Source organism: Odontomachus brunneus, unplaced genomic scaffold (genome assembly GCF_010583005.1).
Source record: "Odontomachus brunneus isolate Ranch 3 - 2012 unplaced genomic scaffold, Obru_v1 Obru_scaffold_011, whole genome shotgun sequence".
NCBI lineage: Eukaryota > Metazoa > Arthropoda > Insecta > Hymenoptera > Formicidae > Odontomachus > Odontomachus brunneus.
Window position 1 is genome coordinate 2,532,324 of NW_022639461.1, and position 22,183 is coordinate 2,554,506.

Below are 22,183 nucleotides of genomic sequence, written 5' to 3' on the forward strand. Positions count from 1 at the left end.
CACGCTTCCGAAATGTTGAAGAAGTGCGAGAATGGGTGGACGAATGGATTGCTTCGAAACAAACATCGTTTTATCGAGATGGTATCGCCCAGTTGCCAGAAAGATGGCAAAAAGTTGTAGAAAGTGATGGAAAATACTTTCATTGAAATAATTTAAATAAATTTTTTACAATAAATGCTTTTTCTCAGTATTTTTTGGGCGGAAACTAAGTTAAGGTCCTAATATATGTATCATGGCTTTGCGATAAATTAGATATTTGATCGGACTACGGGACGCCACTCGGAATATTCTTCTTGATAAAAATCGCCTCTCTACGGCTTATTTCCGTGTTATTCTCGAACGCACGATTTGTCGGCGGGTTGCTGCCTCACACGCGGTCTGACTTATCTCATTTCGTTCTACTTGACACCGTACGCGCGGCTAGAATAATATTCGCGGAAACGTGACTCCGCCGGTATTTGATCCAATACGACGTTCTTAGCTTTCAATCAAATTTTCTGTCGCCTTTGTCTCGCGCCAGCCAGCCAGCCAGCCAATCAACTGGCTGGCAGACAGACAGCCAACCAGCTATTTCGTCACATTTGCGTGAAAATCCGTAATTCGCCGTTACATCTTGTATTTAAGCGCCGTTGCCCTTTCCAATTAGTTCAACCGCGAGTCCCGTCTCGTCAAAGAATTACTATTCGCGCGTGCAATCGTTTCAAATATACTCATCGAGCTCACGACAGTGGCGAACGTACTGAGAAGAAATACGTGCGTGTGGACGAATCGCCGATGGTACATAGAAAAAACAACTCCGTTAGTGAAACTGAATTTTCTGTTACCTGGGGAACCGAATGAAAAACTCGATTGTAGGTAGATACAAAAAGATTCCCGTAGGAAGTTTCCACTCAGCCAATCGCTCTCAGTTACTCCAACCGAATTTCAACGCGACTGAACGCTCAGACGAATGTTTTCGGTTACAGTGACAGAGATACTGTTTCTCGTCGTCACGAATTTTTTTCCTCTGGTTCAGTTGCACGAACTGAAGCCTCCTTCCCGTGTGAACAGATAGTTCATTTCGTGAGCGTTATTCTATAATGCCCGCCGTTTGATTTTAGATATATCCGCCGTTATCTCTGCCGCTTTGACCCCGGGATATAATTACACGCGTAATAAATTCGCTTTAGCCGGTGACGATTAATTCAATCAATTGTGGATATTGTCGCGGTCAGAATGCCGTGCCTTGAGCGATCGAAGAACAGTCACATGTGTCGCTGCGAAACAAAGTTGCTGCAACCTAGTTGTTGTATTGTCTGTCCGCATGAGAGATAATCATCGTAATGAATCTCGTAGCGTACGCGATAACGAAGGCATACGAGGCGCTGCATTCTATTCATCGTCAGGTAATTATTCGATTGAAGGGCGGCGTCACAGGATGTCAACGGTTAATTTCCATATATTTAATTTCCGCGGTAGCTCACGCCCGTAGCAATTGTAAACAAGCGCGCAAACATCTGCTAGTGTTTTTCTCGAGTTCGACATCGGACACGCGTCGGATTTATTAAACTAGGAACACACGGTCCCATACATTCCAACGTACATGTTGACCGGCACTCATATATCTTCTGGATAGTGGAATTCCTTGAACGTAATACACCTTTGAACTCTTCTATTACTAATTTTGTTTTTTAAATAAAGGTACAATCTTTTTTACTTTCACTTCATTAAATAGATGATTACAATGTAGCTTTAGAAAGTTTAAAAAAATTATTAATGAAAAAAGATGTGAAAAAACATGTCCATTGGTAGCAAAAAGTTAAAAGCATCATATTGCCAATTTAATATTTTATGCTATCCATTAGTAAAAATTATTTTTGAATAATAAGAGTACGCATATTTTTCTTTGTCAAATCATATACAAAATATATTCTTTGAAGCAACTTATCTTTGTTTGACATTATGTAATCTCACTTGAAGATTAATATGTTAAGAACGAAGATATCTTCCAAACAAGAATGTTCTCTTTCGATAGCGATCCACGAATGTTTTATGCGATAGCATTCTATCCACGCAGTAAACTGAACTGACTGATCAGCATACGCGTAAAAAAGACACGAAATCGTGTGGCATCGTGTGATTCTAGCTTTACACATTTTCCGCAAAATATATATATTATTTATTGTTCCTATTACAATACTTTATATCGCGAGATATTACGCCGACCGACGATAATCGTGTTTCTTTACTATCGTGCTCTCGGCAGAAATCCTTTGCGATTAATCAGGTATATTTCTCTCGCGTCTATTGGAAGAAACGTACACGACACTTTCAGCAGATCACCCGACGTCGGCATTAGTCACCGGCTTGTTCCCGTCTGTAAGTAAATATACGTGCGATTTTCGGCGGAATATCTACGTTCCGCTCGCGCATTTTCCACGTTTCTGACGTCTTCAACAGTTTATCTGTCAGGGTTATAGGCGTGATTAACGACGAGATGTTCGCGGACATTGCCTTAGGCGACCGTGACTTAATAAATACGCAAGTACAGCGGGAAATATTACTTTCATTATTCGCATAAGAATTTTTTCTAATTTTTCGTATAATGAAAGTACGTAAACACTTTTGGCTGCTGTTATCTCCATCAATTTTGTTAATTATTGAGGCGTATTTTGTTCGCTTCCTACATTTTCATAATTTCCTCTAATATTAAAATAAATCATTTTATTACGTTATTACGGAATATATCAATATTTATTTATATTTTATGAATTACGATGGCATGAAATTTATTGGGATGAAGAACGAGAGCTCTACAATGTCAGTTGCACAAATATAATTTTGCGACCGAATACCCCGATATCTGATATGTTAACATTGTTATAGTAAATCAATTATTGACGTTATCGTTAATCAGTAATAGGTAAACCTATAATTGAGCGAATGATTTACCTTCGATAGCTGCAATTTCTCTAATGTCAGGAAAATCGAGAAGCTTCGAGGAGCTCGAAAATTTATTTTGGCTACCACTACATCAGTTTTTTCTGTTCTTTGACTGTAATATTGTAATATCCGACTTTAATGAAACTCTGGGAAAAGTGTTCATGTTGCAAAAGAACAATTCCGCGATCTGGTATATCTATTCCCTGCTTAAAATGTTGGATAGAAAATGATAGAAAATTTGTCTATCATATTTTATGGTGACTTTGACATATTTTACAACTCATTTACGAAATTTCGTAAGTGAATTCATATACATATGTATTGTCTATAATTGATAAATATAAACTGATTATAGCAACTTTCATATTCAACATGATGGAAAATAGTAATATCATAAGATATGATTAAACTACATAGATATTCTTTTCATTTTTATCTGACCATTTTGTAACCATCATTATAAATAGAATTATTATGAAAGAATATTATAAGTAGTTTATTATAAAATAATAATAAATACATAATTCGATATTTACTATGACTCAGAAATATCAATTTATCATACAAACATAAATATCCAAGATAATTGAAAAGAATAGTATCATAAAATATAATTAAAATATATAGAAAGTCTATGTTGTACGGCTTCGATGCATGATAAGTCGTATAAATCAATATAGGAATTATATCCATTTTAATCTTATTCAATCATTTTCTATCAAATGTTTTAAGCATGGTTGTTTCTCTCAGGACATACTAACAAAGCAAATATTAACAAAGAGTGCACGAGCAACACATCCCTGGGGCCACCTAAACCCGATGTTCTATCCTATCTTACATTACCACACATAAATCAAGCCGATATTTCCGGTTCATATATTTAGCAACTGTGGTATCCTTCAATAATTAACGGATCCTGTGTCTGATAGGTTTACAGGAATGATTAACGACCGAACGGATATTGCGAGAGACCATTATTTAATGTTGTATAGATACACGAGAATATCGCGAGATCAATATCGTTTACCACACCTTCGCAATTGTATTCTCTGAAATGTCTTGCCGCGAGCGATTCTTTTACTGGAGACAGTTTGACTTTATAAATTCTGACACTGTGATATTCCTTGAAGATGAACAACGAAAAGCTCTCTATTTGTCAAAGATTGATTGGCGAGACAAAACATACAGATAGAGATTGTCATTTGATAAGAAGAATATTGTTGTCAGCCCTTATGAAATATTTGCGAGTTATAAAATATGCGTATGAAACGATTCTTTCGTTGTCGTATTTTTACCTCATAATTGCCGATGAGATAATATCTGTCGGCAATGAAGCACGAGAGATCGCGGATAAGTAATATAAATGTGTATGTGTAATTAAAGTCACGCGGCAATATCGAGCTTGAATTCATTGTCCTTCGTTTCTTTTTTCATCGCCGAATGCCGAACGTCGTCTTTCACTTTCTCGAAAGACAGCAGCTGTTCGAAGTTTCAAGCTCTCGACTCGTACTTAATGCAACCGGCGTATCTCGCGGTTGTGTGCGACTGTTCAGCCTTATTTGATATGCCGCTCGCCGTCGTACTTTATAAATTTATCAAATACACGGCTAACGACACACAAGATCGGCGTGAACGTTTTATCGTGATGTAATCGTGCCAAATTGGCCGCAATTATTCGAAAATAATTCAATCAACATGAAATACGTTTCGCGAGAAACGTGAAGGTGAAAATTTGATACATGATTTAAAAAGTACAGACACTGAAGTTCCTCGTAATCGTTCAAATATGGTCAATTTTCTGCTCTCTAAGATATTCATCGGCAAGTTTAACACTTAAAAAATGGGTAAAAAAGACTCTTCTGTTTTATTTCTTTTCTTTTCTTCTTCTTGAATATAAATTTGATAGTTTTCTCACTTTCTCTCTCTTCGCTATTTTTTCTTCTTAAACGTTTCTTATATAAACGTGGAAAAAGCTACTACTGAAGAACTTGAAGTTACTGCATCAAATTATGAATTAAATATTTTCCACGTTACATCACGACATTTTCAATGGGATAACTTAAAGAAGAAAAACTTCTTTAATGACTCCGGAAAATGTATTTAAAATGATATCTTCAGATACCTATCGCGGAGCGATTAAGAATCAGGTCGTATGTAATTCGCGTATCTGTGCGCGTTAGAACGTGCAAATGCCGCGGAAGTAACGGAGTATTGGAGAATGGCGCGTGAAAAACGACGTCGTGAAAAATCTTACTTCTCATCTGAATGCGAACAGTTTGCATATATGAATATTTGCATATATATATATATATATATATATATATATATATATATATATAAATATAAAATATCTACGATCTAGCGATGACATTCTGCAGACAAGTTTGGTGGAGCATTCCGCCTGTTCCTGATGTGTAAGTCAGAGTTTACCTGCATTTCCATTTCCTTTTTCTTCTTTCTTAGAAAAATAAGATTTTTCCATTTATTCACGTAGCTGCTTGCAAAAATCCCTTCACTCTCAATAAATTGCAATATACAGTACCGACATTAATTATCGCATCACTCAATAAATTTGGTACTCACACAAGCGCTTTCGGACAGTACGACTGCTAAACACGATTCCAGATTGCTCTTCCTACTCACGCTTCAATTCATTTGACGTCAGTCTGCGATCTTGTAGACAAATTCAACTATAAACTTGGTCGTCTACTGCAGTTGTACAACGTTTCTAAATTTCCCGTTTCTTGATATTTTCTTAGGAATTTCGTCGTATTTAAATATGGCTGTTTTATTTCGCGCCGTGAGGAACTTTTCTTTAAATAAGGCAACAATAACTCTCTTTGTTTTCGGGCTTAATTCGACTTTGGCCAATTTCGGAACATACATAAAATGAATAGGATTTGCTGAAGAGTAACGCTCACTCGCATAACGTAAAAACAAATAATATATGACAATCACCAGGGGCCCGATTCTTGACGGTGTCTACAGTATACGTAACGTAAACTGTATATTTTCGCATGCGTATCTCATTCGCATACCGTCAAGAATCGAGCCCCAGCTCTCAGGGTTTTTGTATGGACACTAATTGAAAGAAATACGGGTGCCGCAACAAAAATATTTCACTCACATCGAGCACTTCAAGAGTATTTCCACGAATGTGTAATTGTCAAGATGATGTGCAACAGTTAGTGCCAGTACTTTAAAAGTAACAGCAGTAACTTTACGTATAAATCCGATGAAACGAACATGCTTACACAGAATCCACGCAAATTCGATATATATGAGGTATTATTTGCGTGACTCTTTTTCTGCTTGCTTATCGTAATTTTGAGGTCACTGAATTCGAATTAGAATTTCTCTGCTGCGCACGGAAACAACAACTGCAGTTGATCTCTGAGCAACCTATGCCTCAATATTTCTCGATAAAAATGCGTTTAGAGCATCTGGAACACACTGTGCATCGCCGTTCCATTTCGTCGATCACATTTCAGATTGCCAAGAAAATGCACGGAGAAGTTAAGGCATTTCGTATCCGATAGTGCGCTCCCTCGTGAGAGAAAAACTCCGATCTCACGGTCGTGATTTTGCGACTGCACGAGAAACTTCTCTTATTACGGCAACGTCTCTTGTTAGAAGGGAAAGGGAAGTACTCAAGAAATTGGAGCAATTAATTAAAAATCTAATTAAAAGCCGATAGGAAAACATTTATTTTGTGGATATGTGAGTGTGCAAATATGGTTTTTACTGGCTGTTCGTGATACTCCTCTTTTCGTATTTCTCGGAAGCGGTGGCGGGCAGTACAAGAGAATAGAGAATGTAACCGACAGCAACTGGTGCGTCGCTCGCATCGTTAAATTTACAGAAACAATTACATTTACACAAGCCCACGGCTATTGGTCCTTGAGCTTGCGTCTTCGCAGGCTTCGAACCTACCCAGTATGAACCTTTTGATGTCCGTTATTAACGATGTCCAATGCGCACACCGTTAATGAGCCTACTGAAAGCTAGTGTCTATGCAGGAACACGTTCTGTCGGGCATGATTCGCGGATTCGTCACGTACTCGACGTTAACCGCGAGTTAATGGGTTTTGTGATGTTCAAGGTATAGGGATAAAACGGACGACTCCGCTCCGCGTGGACGCAATCCCGCTGGACCGCGTGATTAATCGCCGATCTACGGCGATCTTGTGATACTAGCCGATCGTTTAGAAGTATCCCGGGTATTGATTGAATGGCAATTAATAAAACGAGCATGTTCGCACAGAATCCACGCGAATTCGATACGTATGATATTATTCGCATGTGATTGTTTTCTTCTACTCTCTTGGAGCTCGCTAAATCAGAACATCTCCACTGCGAGGTGTGCACGGAAAAAACTACAGAATTTTCTATTATTTAGCGACCAGACGAAAAACTCGGTTGTAGAGACAGAAAGATAAGATAAAGGTAGAAGGTTTCTATTCAACCGATCGCTCAACTGAGTTTTAACGCAGCTAAACGTTCAGATAAATGTTCTCGACTACGGTGACAGAGATATCATTTCAGCGAGTTTTTCGTCCCCATTCAGTTACCCGAATTGAAAATGTTTTTTGCAGTACACTGAGAGTTCTAGATCGAAAATAAAGTTAAATAACTAGGAAAGAAATATTGAGTAAGGGAATACGTGCGGTGTGCAAAGAAAGTTTGAGACCGTTCTAGTTAAGAAGAAACTTTTAATTACCAAACAAAAAATTTCTAGAATTTTGAATTTATTTTCTCACGAAATAATTTGTTAATATTGTAGCATGTATCACGAGAGAGAGTTTGTGAACTCAAGACAGACGTTTTTTGCGATACTCTGACTAAAGACTACCGATCGATGAAAAATACGTCGCAAATGGTCCTTAATATATTTACATCGTACCTATGCTGTTTACTAGACGGAAAGAATATTACAGTTTCTCTTCATATAAATTTTTTTCAATTTGTCTGTATTTTTAGTAAGTCGGGAATAGACTGTCATTAATCTTTTCGCTATTAACGAGATATGTATGTTTTTCCCATTATTAATAATACAACTTTATTCAATTGGATAAACAACTTTTTTAGCATTTAGAATATATCAACTATCACTTTACTTATTACCCTTGGGACAAATATGCGCTCCCAAAAATCCCAGTGGGACATCAGTGTCTCGGTCCTAACTCTTTGGCGCTAAACATAAAACTTTTAATCATTTTGTTAAAACTACATTATATTAGTGTATTTAAGAAAGTTAAGTATTTAAGAAAGTTTAAAAAATAATTATACTTTTAAAAAACAAAATTATTAGCGAAAAGGTTAAGATTTATTTTGCTAAGGAGCATAGTGAATTCCGCTGGAAACATATAGTAAGTATTAATAAACATATTAACCCTTCGTATACATACTGGGTGGTTACCATCCATAACTAAAATTCAGCGCTCTGTACCTTTTAAGTACCGCAATAAATGGAACTAGAGTCGCCATTTAATTGTTGTTTCTTAACTATGTTTTGATTCCACTCTGCTAGTAAAATAAGCGTTAGTTAGCTTCTGGTAACTGTCTATAGTAAAAATAATGGAACTTTGATATTCAAAATAAATATACTTTTTCCAGAGATGACTTACGAGACAATTTTTTCCTTAAAGATAAACATTTCAACAATAAAATGCTAAATTTTTACTTAAAAATAATAAAAATTACAAGTTACAAATTTAAAAAAAACTCACTTTTTTTTAAATCGCGGAATATAACAATTTTTTAAATATAAAATTTCTTAAATTTTAATATGAAAATTATGTAAAGATTTTCTATAAACATTAAAGTTAATCCATGAATTTTTTCAGAATTTTAGCATAAATATTTTAAAAGATACAGTTATTTTAAAATTACCATGGGTGGCAACCACCCAGTGTATATGCGAATGTTGAAAAAATAAGTATGTATACGAAAGATTAAATAAAATAAAATAAAAGGAAAATGACAGTAGTCGGCTTTCTTGCGTGAATATCAAGCTGGGTATTAAGATGTATGAGGACTTAAAAGAAATAAAATTAAAAGCAATAAGTGCAAATAATAAATAATAGTTCACGAACTAATATAATTCACGAATTAATATAAATTCCGGTACACTTTGATATTTGATGGAATCCGAGCAAAGATGTCGAAAACCAGGGTTGGGAAAGTTACTTTTTAAAAGTAACTAGTTACAGTTCCCTTTGCTGAAAATATAACTAATTACAGTTACAAGTTACTGGTTAGGAAAAGTAACTCGTTACAGTTACAGTTACTCAAAAAGTAACGAGTCGTTACTTTTAAGTTACTTTCTTGAAATGATTGTAAATTATCATTGTAAATACAAAAATCTTATATTTTAAGCTTTACTTAAATAATTTAAAATGTAAGAATTGAATTTTATAATTAATATCTATCACATTAATTAGTCAATCCACTTAATAAATTTCAAATCTGTACTTAATATAATAAAAATTTAATGATAACCTTGTAGAGGTAAAAGAATTTAATCATATGCCTCATAAATACGTTGATAAATTTTCCAGATAGCACAGAGAATTTAAAGAGAATTCAGTCGTATGTCACCAATTTTGAATTCATTTTTAAATGCAAAAAGAATTCTTTTCATTGAACTAAACTCTGAAGAATTCTTTTTGTACCCGAAAATGAACTCAAAATTGGTGACATACGATTGGATTCTTTTTTAACTCTTTTTGAATTCTCTGTGCTATTTGGGTTATTAAATTAATACACGATTACTATATAATTTTAATTTTATTTTATGTTTCCCCAAGCAACTATTAAAGTAACTGTTAAAAAAGTGACAAGTTACTAAAAATAAGTAGCTAAGTTAAGTTACAGTTACAGGCGGGAAAAAAGTAACTAAGTTAAGTTACAGTTACCGAAAAAATGTAACTGTAACTTTAACTTCGTTACAAATAACGAGTTAGTTTCCAAACCTGTCGAAAACTGATGAGTGCTGTAACAAGTTATCGAATGTTTTCCTTTATAAATAACGCATATAAAATGAAAGAATAGAGAATCACTGCAAAATGTCGATCTATTAGAAAACTGAGTCACGAAATTCTATAGTATCTTTTACTGTAAAATTCTCTCCGTGTAGAATTCGACTGAAGCCTCGATGCCACGATATCGGCTGGGGTGGCTGGAAACCAATACTTTTGCCGTCAAATCGTTCCGCAGCTTTACGATGCTGGATGCGTTTTAGCGACAGTCGATATAGGCATCGGAGCAAATGGTTAAATAAAACGGCACCTCCGCGCGCTATGTATGTGTGTCTTGCATGATTCATGAGCGCGTTTTATATCTTTACGATCTGTAAATATATAAGGGATATTAATGTGCGAAGCAAACAAGAAATCGAGCTAACAGCGTTAAACAATGCATATTAAATAGGTACTATTTCGCGCTGCTCGCACAGTTCAGCTTCGAAAATTTATATCCCGACGAAAATGAACGAATTACCGTATGTCTCAACATGCACAGTAATCCATGGTATTAGGTCATTCTATACGACCTATTGATTTTACATATATTCTCTGTCAATATATCCGAGAAGCCAAGATTAATATGTATAATGAAAAAGAAAAAATCGATGTGGAAATAAAGTGAAAGATGCTCTACTTTATGTACTTTTAGAATGGATTGAATGGCAACAGAGAGTTTTTCCATAATTTTCTTTTGTATAAGTTAAATTCAAGATTAAATTTTATTTAAAAATGATGACATATATATTGCACGCGAGATTGAAAAGGTGCAATAATCAGCAACCTAAGGCTTACGACGGTAAACTAACGTAAGTTTAAAGATGTCGTTTAGTGGTTGGCAAGCGTGAAAAGAAAGTATAAGAAGTATTTGCATGCGCGCTATACCGTCGAGCGCATAAATAAGAGCGTAGCCAGTTTATGAAATAATTTGCGGCGACGGGTAATCGCTGCACCGCTGCTTGTGTAAACACGATTAATATCGGAAATTCATTCGTTCGGCTGTTGTCGTGCGAGAAAAAGCGGGGCTTCTACCCCCTACGGCATTCAGATTGTAATCTTTTTGCCTTGTTTTTCTCGGAAGCGCTTTACAGAGCGACGATATTGATAATAACAATGAAAAGATGACAAATAAATCCGCTCGCCTTTAAATCGGCACAAACTCTATTTCTCACATACATTTTACTGCGAGATTTTGACAGTTGCCACGCACCGATATAAATCTATTACGAGATAAATGTAACCTAAAATGGAAATTCTTCCCTGAAGAATATCCAAAACTTTACATCCGCACGTCGAAAGTCAGCGCGGTCATAAATTTCGGTCGATGAAAGTGATTTATGTGTCGGCGTGTTCCTTCGAGGCACAAACTGTAATGTCGATTTCTATTCTGATGTCATACGCGGCAATTAGTAATCGACGATAAAAAGTATATCCTTCGCGTACACGTAACACCGTAACAATCGGATCTCTGATTTCCCCTCTACGTTCATGTTTCGTTACTTCGTTTACGCGTTTCATCGTCATCACTTATAATTATACCTGTCCAAGCTGCTCTTTGACGAGTAATCCAATGTCACTCGAGCGCTTTACTTGCACGTCGCTCTGCAGCTCTCCGTTTGCGACTTGCGGGTAGTCCGCGCGCTCTTTGTAACCTCGGCGAACGTAATTAATATACTCCAGAGAAAAGTGCATAAGGCAGACGCGACGTCGAACGTTGTGCAATCAATTATTTCGCTGGCTCTTTTCAACTATGTTTGTGTGCGAGCTTCACTGCAAACGCGACGTCGCATTTTGTAAAATCGTGACCTCGAGATGAGTACCGAGGGGATATAAATGAAACATTGAACAGTCCCTTCTCGATAATAATTTCTTTTGTATGTTCGATACGCCCTTGTCACGGTCAACATGCGCAGTAGTTGAATCAGTTTTGACAGGAATCAAATAATCCGCGATATGTAATTAATATTTTCTCTCTCTCTCTCCTTACAGGACTGCCGAATGAATTGAGCGTGTTTTGGCAGCAGTATCCATGGAAGTTCGGAGTGGGTTTATGTAAAATACGAGCGTACGTCTCAGAGATGTGAGTTCAGCTTGAGGAGATATTATTAAATAAACAAAACGCAACGGGACGCATGAAAGCGGAGAAATGAGATTATCAATTTAATATAGCGCAGATCTCAAACTTAACGTTAGATAATTCGTAATCTTAACACGCTGAATAATTCGTAATTTAGAATTTTGGATTGAAGCTATATGTCTAAATTGGTGTCTTTGTACTTCTGTCTTGGTGTCTTTGTGGCGCACGAATTACATTTCATACTTTATGTTTTGGTAATGCAAATTACGGATGGATATATTATTAGATGCTTGCAAAAGTTCGTATGAAACTAAAGCCATTTTTCTTTATCAATAGCAATGAGATGACATACAATACTTTCAAAGTATTGGCAGTTGCTATCAGTAACATTTTGCGATCTTTAGAGTAAAATAGTTTGATCCCGCGCCGATGAAATGACTCATCTTTCCAGGCAATTCATTCATTCGACCCACTTTCGCACTTACTCAGCACTACAGAAGCGTATATCAGATAGAACGTGCTACGTTAATCTGAATAGATAAAAATCAAGTGGGACGATGTTTGGAGAGTACGTTGGGTACAGCAGGACTTCTCAATCTAACTAGAACAGCGTCTGTTTAGTCACAATAGCAATATGCAACCTGACGTTGTCATGAAGAAGGATGACTTGTCAGAACTATGAATGTTTTGTTCAGAACTATGAATGTCAACCATCACTTTTGATCAAATATAGCCAACATTTAAAAACTAAAAAGCAACTTAAAGGAAAACAATTAGTCGTTATAGACGTTTATTTGTGACTTTACAAACTTCTGCAAGCACTTAATAGTTATAAGATACCTCGTATCTCATCGTAAAACAATTAAGCTCAGAAATATGGGGAAATTTACAAAAGGAAAAGCAAATACATACATATAAATGCCTGCTAAAGTAATCCTGGAATGAATTAGCATACTACATAAAGAAGTCTCAAAAAGCTGTTAATAATAGTAGTTACTTCCGAAACGCATTTCATTACTTTGCATTTGGGTTACGTGCAAGAGCTCCGTCCCGCAGATATAAGTAATGATTGAGGAAGGAGATAACGAGAGCTTGATGCACCGCAATTAGGCTTGTAAAAAACACGAACTCGCTTTGGAAGGATTCCTTCCGGTGGAAGAGAGGAGGGGAAGCTTCCTGCGTTTACATTGTCACGAAAGGGAAGCTGAAAGTGTGACGGTAGAATTTAGAGATACGTTTCAAAAACTTGCGAATCCCACACAAGAATCCACGGAATTACGGGAAACGAGAACAAAGACTTGCATTGTGGGACATGTTGCGAGATTTGCTACTGATCATGCTATCGTTTCCGAGATACTAATAAACTTGGCGAACGAATGCGTCTCGCGTCAATCACGCGATAAGATTAGTTCGTATATTTCTTTTCAAGGTCTTCTTATGTGTCGGTGTTAACGATAGTGGTGTTCTCGTTGGAGAGGTACCTAGCGATATGCCATCCCCTACATTTGTATGCGATGAGCGGCCTGAAACGACCTGTACGATTCATTCTGGGCGCTTGGCTACTGGCACTCATCTTCGCCCTGCCCTTCGCCGCTTACACCACCGTTAATTACATCGAGTATCCGCCAAGTGAGTGTGTCTGAGTAATACTCCCGTAATAGCCGTAATATTCCCTCGGTCGAAGAGTGCTCGCGATAAGCGATATAAGTGCCATGAACGGAATTTTCCGCAGGGACTGATTTCAGTGCCAATGGCGTGATACACGGGATTCCTAACGATCTACCGGTGGCTCAATAATAAACGAATCGGCGATTCCACAAGGATCGCATAGAAATTTATGTCTTGCATAAACTACAAAAGAGACATGAGCGTTTCTTCACGGAGAGAATTTTACAGCAAAAATTAATATAGGATTTTGTAACTGAGGAACAGAATGGCCATTCTGCAGATATTCATTATCCTTTCATTTCATACGCGCTATTTAAATTTTAGGAAATAAAATATGTTATTGAAATATATTGCTGTGTTTCTAACGAAAGGACAATGAGTGAAACGTACTGAAAAACTTAAGTTATACATATAATTTTACAAACAAAAAAAATTCAGCGAGAAATGAAATGGTCGCTTTTGTTACTTTATCAAAGGGATAAACCTGTTATAAACCTGATAAATCTGACGATTTGTTGATGTTCGGAAATTATTTGAGGAAGAGCACTGTATAATTCCATAAATGCAACAAACTTGTTACTGTCCACATATAATTATGGCTGACCTGATTACTCACCGCGGATACACTTAAGCCGGCTATTGACGAGTAAACTTTCTCTGTATAATCGTCTTTTAAAGCCGCTCGTCCAATTAAGGCTACGTTTCTCGTCGATCTCGTTATCACTGGCTTTTTAAACAGACGCATTTAATAAAAAAAAGGAATAATAATTAGAAATAGATCGTCGCAAAACACGTTTAATTAGATTCGTTATTATATATTTAGTCAAATTAATCAAAGAATTGAATTGAGTTGAATTCAATAAAAATCACGTAAGAATTTCCGTACTTTCCAGACTCCTGCAAAATCAACGCTCGACTCTAAATTCGCAAGAAATTCATGTCTGAGTAAATCATTAACGACAAACGCTATTACAACGTCTTTTATCTAATAATCAATATTCAGGACAGTATTCTGGGATGCTGTATTGTCGGAATGATTGAAGTTATCGCGAGGCTTCGAAGGGTGACAGACAAAGTAATCGAGATCGATGTCGGCTGAAATAAAGATAAAGGTTGAAATGTCTTTCAAGATTCCCTCTAATGAGGAAAAAGTACTTAAACCTTAATTGTGGCGCGAAATTTTTCAAGGAAATTGTAATTTGCGTAAACTGTGCGAGAAAATCGACGACAAAACGTTAAAAAGAGAAAAGGAAAAATATTTTTTATAGAGAACTCGCGAATGCAGAATGATCGTCCCATCGGGATTGTTCCTACATTGAATGAACATTTGGGTGAATATTAAACTTCATATATTGGGGAATTGCTTTTTCCATACTGCCAAGACGTGAAGCACTTGTGCGAGCGCGTAAATATGCCAAATGAATCGTTTTGTACATATTGGCCGTAGATTTCCGTTCACGTTTCGACTCGCAATTGGTCTCTCTCTTCCTCTCTCTTTCTTCCTCCCTCTCTCTCCCTCTTTTTCTCTCTAGCTTGGTTCACGACATCGCGTGCATTTTACAATTCCCGTGCGGCGGAAAACGCGCAAAACGCGAATTAAATAAAATCGATAGAAATTCAATCCGCATGAATACTCCTCTAACTTCGCAATCGGAGGTCTCAAATCGCTAAGATCCATTTTGTATCCTTCCTCTTGCCGATACAGTCGCTTACGTTTAAGTAAATTTAATCCTACCGGACGAGCGACGTTTTAATTGAATTTAAGTTACATCGATAGCTGCTTATCTTGCTTCTTACCGAAGGCAACCGCGAATTAACGAAACTCAATTAAAGCACGCCGAAACGAGTTTCTTTTCACTTTGCTTTCTTCGTTTTGTTATGTCGTTACGGCTCCTGATTGCCGCTATTAAACTTTTGATTGATGATGTAAGAAGCAAATTTTTTAAGCTGAACAAATATATGTTCAGTATGTATAAGTTTTTGTATCAAGCAAATATTTATGTTAACTGATGGTTTGAGAAATGTTAATTTAAAAAATTTTTCTCATTTTCGTTACATATTGCACAATTTAATTTTACGTGTACTTTCATAGTATGAAAGCATTTATAATTTCATGTCTCCAATACGACGTAAATTTTGCAAAAAAAAGTAAGTAAATAAGTATCTTGTCGGTAAAATTTAGCTTCTAAATCCGTTTTAATAAGTATAACATCTGTTTAGAAAAGATTCAGAAAAAAATAAGAAAACATATAAATGAATTAAGAGAGGAACAGATAGAAAGTTGTCTCGCGAAATTACGAGCTTTCAGACATGTCATATGCAACAATTTCATAGTATTGGACGCGAGTGCCGTTCGGAAATTCAATGAGAAACCGATGCGGCGCATGACGATAATACTAATGCGCGCGTGCAGCTACAATTACATCGTATGTACAGAAAACGACGACGGCGGAAATCAAGGCAACGATAACGTTTGTTATCGCGTGCCGCGTGGCGACAACGGCAATCCGTGAAAATCGCGCTCGTCGTCGTCGAAAAGCGAATCGCGCGAGGAGAAAAATTTACCACTGCGCAAAGGGGAATACATAAATCCGACGAGAAGCCCGTTCATTCCATGTGGTAAATTTCGCGAATGTGCGATTTTCTACACGGGCAGAATTACATAGCAAAAATTACTAGAAGATTTTTTAACTGAAGAATAGATCGATATTCTGCAGTAATTCATTATCTCTCTCTCTCTTTTCACTTTATATGTGCTATTTATATATTTTAGAAACTGAATTGTTATTAATTGTTATAATTAAAACGTTTTGCTGTTTCTACGTTAGGAAAAAAATAGTTGATCTAATTAAAATTATAGTTGTTTTTTATATTTTTGTAGTAAAATAGGAGAATAACAAAATAAATGAGAATTAATGAGAGAGTAACAATATCCATATCAAATAATTATTGCAACTATTATAGTAGGATTTAATTTAAAAAAATAGTTCTTTTATCATAATTTATAGTAATTATTTCTCTATGTGATTACAGTTACGAATATCAAACATTTTTTTCTTAATGTAACGAAATCTACTATGTACCCAGTAAAATTTACTATGGGCCTTAGAATCAAGATAGATCCTACTGGCAATTTCTATTCATGAACTCCTAGAAATAAAGTAAAACTGAAAAGTATTTATAAGAAAGAAAACTACAGTATTCTCTTCGTGTGTGTACTAGCGCGATTCATCTCGCTATAATTCGTACGAGTGACACCAATAAATATGCGTCACGTCGAGTTAACGTCATCGGCGGATCGCAGGCCGCTTGATAGCTGCGACGCAGCTATTACAAAAGATAAAAGCGACGGGAAAAAAGTGATGATCGATGACGATGCGCGGGGAACCATCCCAAATGCAACCGCTGCTATATTCCGCTCCGGTAGCATTTAGTGTGCATTCCCGCGCAAATTGCGCGGGAGGAAAATTCCCGCAGCCCGCGTCCGCCAAGTATGCAATGCGTACGTACCTGTACGGGATTTAGTTTTCATCGTTTCTACTTCACTAATATGCCGGAGCAAGTCGCCTTAAATTACAACGATTCATAATCCTAATATTGCGCCTAATGTTATGGCGCGCATAACATGTCATTGCACGTTTATACGTTAATTTCGCGTTTTGTACTCGACGTAATCAGTAGACAGTCGCATGTAAAATGCAAAGTAAAGTGAGCGGTAATTAATTTTTTACGTGATGCAATAAGATAAATAAACTCTCTCTCTCTCTTTCTTTCTTCCTCTCCCTCTCTCTCTCTCTCTCTCTCTCTCTCTCTCTCTCTCTCTCTCTCTCTCTCTCTCTTCCTCTCTTTCTCCCTCTTATTTCGGAATAAATTCTAAAAACTTGCACAGCAAGTGTGCGTTCAAATAAGATTTCCATTTCAAATTTTTTCCGATGTCTTTTTCATCGATATTCTTGCGAAATATTTATGTATATTTATGTATATTTTGCGAATTTTATCGCGACAACAGCTTTTTTAAATCGCGCGCCACATGATCAAAAAATGCGTAAATTATCACATTAAACTGCACATGCGGCAAAATCCGAGATAAAATGTTCAAATATATTTCACATACAGCACAGCACGGAGATAAGTGGCTATCCAAATCCGAATTAATCAGTTAGAAAATGTTACAGGACCCTCGCGCTGATAGAATCTAAAGCTTTTAATCTGATAGCTGTAATACGTAGCTGATATTCCATTTGCGGTGGGATTTATATTTCGGTATATTTAATTAATAAAGGACGTTCCGTGAAATCTGTCAGATTCAAAAGATACATTAATAACATTGACTTATCGATTGCTAACTCTTCATTATTCATTTCACTCTTCATCATAAATGATAAATATTATTTTCTACGAAAAGAAAGAAGAAGAAAAGAAAAGATGTTCAAGGATCACCTTATTAGAAGCAACGAATATTTTTATTTAAATGCCTCGTTTTATAATTTCATTCACTCTCGTTTACTCGTCGAGAACGAGCAAACCATAGCGTGTGAAATTAATTTTATATATTCTAAATGATAAGAACCTGGAATATTATTATCTTATCTTTAAATACGAATATTTAAGTTATTAGCGTATATATAGAATATATATATATATATATATATATATATATATATATTCAATATGTATAAATATTCTATGTTAAAAGCCTAAATATTCGTCTTTAAAGAGCAAAATATTAAGAATGTCCAAAGTTGGATACGTATCCAGGTATTGGTACTTGTAGCTTAAAACGTTCGCTACCACAATTTATCTGGCGAATTCTCTCCACAAGCCATGTTACATCTCTTTTCACGTAATATTTTAAACCTCTATATGGATCAATCATAGCTTTTTTAAGTGCTTCAAATTGTTCGTTGCGTCCAATGGATTACATTCTCTGAAAAACAGACTTGGTTTGTTTATATACGAAAATACAAAAAAATATCGTTGTTATACGCTGTTAGCGCGTGAATATGCTAGTAAAATAAAAAATTTAGAGTAAAGGTGAACTTGTGGAAGTGAGAGATCGGCGTGTTACACATGTGTGATGCTGATAGTGGACGTGTTGACTATTTGACATCACGCAAAAATCGGCACGCCACTTAGCGAGAGAAAATCCCACTAATCTCGCTTGAAACGCTCGCTCTTTGCAAGACTTATGTTATTACGTCATAACAGGAAACAGGACGAGGATGATCTCGTACTAGTTAAGAAGTGTTCTTTACATTTGTTCTCAGAATCCGGCCGCTATTCCGAAGAATCGGCGATGTGCGCCATGCTACTGCCTAATATGCCCAAGTTTCCGCTTTACGAGCTCAGTTGCCTCATATTCTTCCTCGTGCCCATGCTGTCCATAGCAGTGCTTTACGTGAGAATGGGTCTCCGAATACAAAGCAATGGTCTCGGCCGCAGCATCGAGGGTTCCGTTCACGGAGAAACGAGGCAGGCTCAATCTCGAAAAGCCATCATCCGAATGCTCAGTAAATTTCCGTCTTTTCGGACTAGACACATTCGTGCAGACACATATACACGAGCGGGTGCACCCACCCACACTCACCCACCGACCGTCCATGCAACCCATAACGCATCCTATCGAATTTATCGTACCGCTCCCGCTCCATTTTTATTTCGACCGCGTTTCATTTTACACCCTCAGGCCGGCAGCATTTTATTTTATATCGTTCCGTTATAAACAGCGCACGATGGAGTCTTTCATTATTTGTCCACTCGTTTTCCTGTTGCCATTGCTCGCGGAATAAAATTAAACAGACTATTTAAAGACTCGTCGCGAAATGGTCGTGAGTTACTTTTCGAATAATATTCCTTCGAAGCCGCACAGCATTTCGAACCAATCTTGCGAATCCTCTTAAAATTGATATTTGTGACTATGTAGAACTGACAAGTCAGATTTTTAAAGTTTCAAGTGGAAAATTCAGAAACTTTGCGCGGCTGTGAATATCGGCCAATGAATCGTGTTTTCGTTCATTTCGTAATGGGCAGCTTCGTCATGTGATTTTTTTTCTACATTATACCTATTGTTTTATACCGGCATACAATATCTTAAAAATTTACCAAACTAGTACAGGTAACTATATTTTGCGAGAGCGACACACAGTGCTGCTAAGCAAGAATAGCTATTATGGACACGTCAAAATTTCACAACGTAACCGCATGATTTTCATTTTCTCAAGCGCGCGCCATAGCAGAGATATTGAGGTTTCATTGAATAACGCAGTGACCTAATTTTAGTTAACTTCCATGTCGACGTCGTTTGCAAAATTGGCTCAATCTCAAAACAGCTGCGTACATAACAGATTCACCTGACACGAAAGTTCTCCTTTTTTCTTTGCAAATCACATGTTTGATCACTTACAATCTAACTGAGGCAATTTATAGGTTTTAAAGGGTGACTTAAAGTTTCGTTCCCTTTTTGATTTATTCCCTTTAGATCTCCCTTTAGATCTACCTTTAGATTTGATTTATTCCAAAAGAGTAATGTTATTCTATAGCGCGCGCTATGCAAAAGTGTGTTGCAAACGCCGGTGTACATATGTGTGTGTGTGTGTATAGAGAGAGAAGAATTATTCTTTAAAAACGCGTCCGCAGAAGGGATGAAAGTCCCGCTGACCATATGTAAAAAGAGATCCCGCCCAAACCACGAGTGTTTCCAATTTCTCGCTGAACACGCTGAAGAAAAGGTCCGATCTCGTCGGGAGAATAAATCCGCATTTTAAAAAATAAATATGAGATTTTCACGCGGACGCATACACTCGGTAGTCACGCGAGAACGATGAATGGCGCGTGCAAAATATATAGATGGGATTTTTAGAGAGAAATTTTTTCACACTCGACGTGACTTTCATCAGCGACAGATGACTCGCAATATCGTTCCGCCATCGAATCAAGTCAGCCTCGATTCGATTAACGAACTTGCCAAATCTAGTTTAGTAAACGTCAATCGAAATTAACCGGAATTCAATCACCTTTTTCTGATTCTCTTTCTGGTTTTTATTATCCTGACTGGAAAAATATTCTCGTTTTGCGTAAGTGCCATCAATTGTCGTGACAATCGGCATTACCTCTCTGCATTCGCGCTTGCAAAACGCCGCGCTGAATATTCCTCGCGAAGATAGGAGCGTCGTATACACGTCGCATCGATTAATCATCGGGTCGGTTCGATTTTATGTTTTCTTAGAACGCGAAGATAACGCGGCCTGAGTAAAACCTGTAAGATTCCACGTAAAGTATCAACGTAAATTCGCCGGTTCACGTATAATATCGGCGCTGTTGGCGCAATCAAGCGCAACGATATAATGAATTGTGGCGTACAAATCACCACGAGTTCTTGCGCTTCGCCATTTCGTTTGCCAATCCCTCTCTTGCAAGCGTCGCACGTTTATTTCTCTCTGCAAACAAAGTCTCTCGTTAATTATACAGTCTTTAATTTCGCCGTTGCGCGCCTTTCTTTCTGCAAACCATTTGGGAAATACTCGCTGACAATATAAATTAAACTGCGCAACGTTTCCGCAAATGTGATCTTTTTTACGTTATTTTTAGAGTACCGGCACAGGGAGTTTGTATTTTTTATCACGCGCGAATACATTACCGTAATTGATGCGCAAGAAACCAATGAAACCGCATTTCCATAGCATTTGCATTCGCAATGGGTAGCCGTATATCAGGAAACAGTTGGAACATGTAACATATCACATGTGACAGTTTCACACGCAGAGTATCAAAACACAAAGTACCTTTAAGTTGCGTCCTCACATGGAGGGTTCGAGGTTCTGTTTCATCATTTTTTTATAATCCTCCTTGCCTACCCATTGATCCTCCCTTATCCCCGGACCGACAATGAAACGGCTGTGTGAAAAATACCGATGCCTTCATTCCACAGGTGCGGTCGTGATAACATTTTTTATCTGCTGGGCGCCTTTTCACGCTCAACGGCTGTTGTACGTGTATCAAGTGTCGGCCTTTGGCGATATTAATGAGTGGCTGTATCCTTTGGGCGGTTGCCTATATTACTTCAGCACCACCGTGAATCCGATCCTGTACAACGTGATGAGCGCCAAATACAGGATGGCGTTCAAGAAAACCTTGTATTGCACGCCGGCGAGTCCCTCCATCACAAGGGATGACCTCAGCAGTATGAAGGACAGCACGGCATGTGGCTGCAGCTCCAGAAGAGGCTCCCAGGTGGTTCGCGTCAGAAGTATACATTATCAACGTAGTATCAGGTAAGCATCTGTTTATTGTCTGTTATCAGTATACTTTCCTTCAGCTTACATAGCCAAGATCTATCATGTCTAATTATATTTTCCTATTTCGCTCAACGGGTACTATATTTCATCCTCATACAACAATATTCCAAACTCTGTCCTTTCCTTCAGTTGTACACACTTATCCCTTGGTACCTATTCGATCTCCTCATTGTTCTCTTTATTTCCTCTTTTTCCTCTTT

General features: G+C 37.1%; 1 protein-coding gene across 2 annotated transcripts in view; it reads left to right on the forward strand.

Annotated features, from left to right (window-relative positions):
- The window catches only part of LOC116840665 (neuropeptides capa receptor-like), a 28,495-nt gene that overhangs the window by 2,723 nt on the left and 3,589 nt on the right, over positions 1 to 22,183 (forward strand). For both annotated transcript variants that reach the window (XM_032807661.1, XM_032807662.1), the window contains exons 2-5: positions 11,934 to 12,024; positions 13,451 to 13,650; positions 18,957 to 19,199; positions 21,617 to 21,959. In XM_032807661.1, the coding sequence (XP_032663552.1) occupies positions 11,934 to 12,024; positions 13,451 to 13,650; positions 18,957 to 19,199; positions 21,617 to 21,959 (877 nt within the window). The remainder of the gene's footprint in view (positions 1 to 11,933; positions 12,025 to 13,450; positions 13,651 to 18,956; positions 19,200 to 21,616; positions 21,960 to 22,183) is intronic.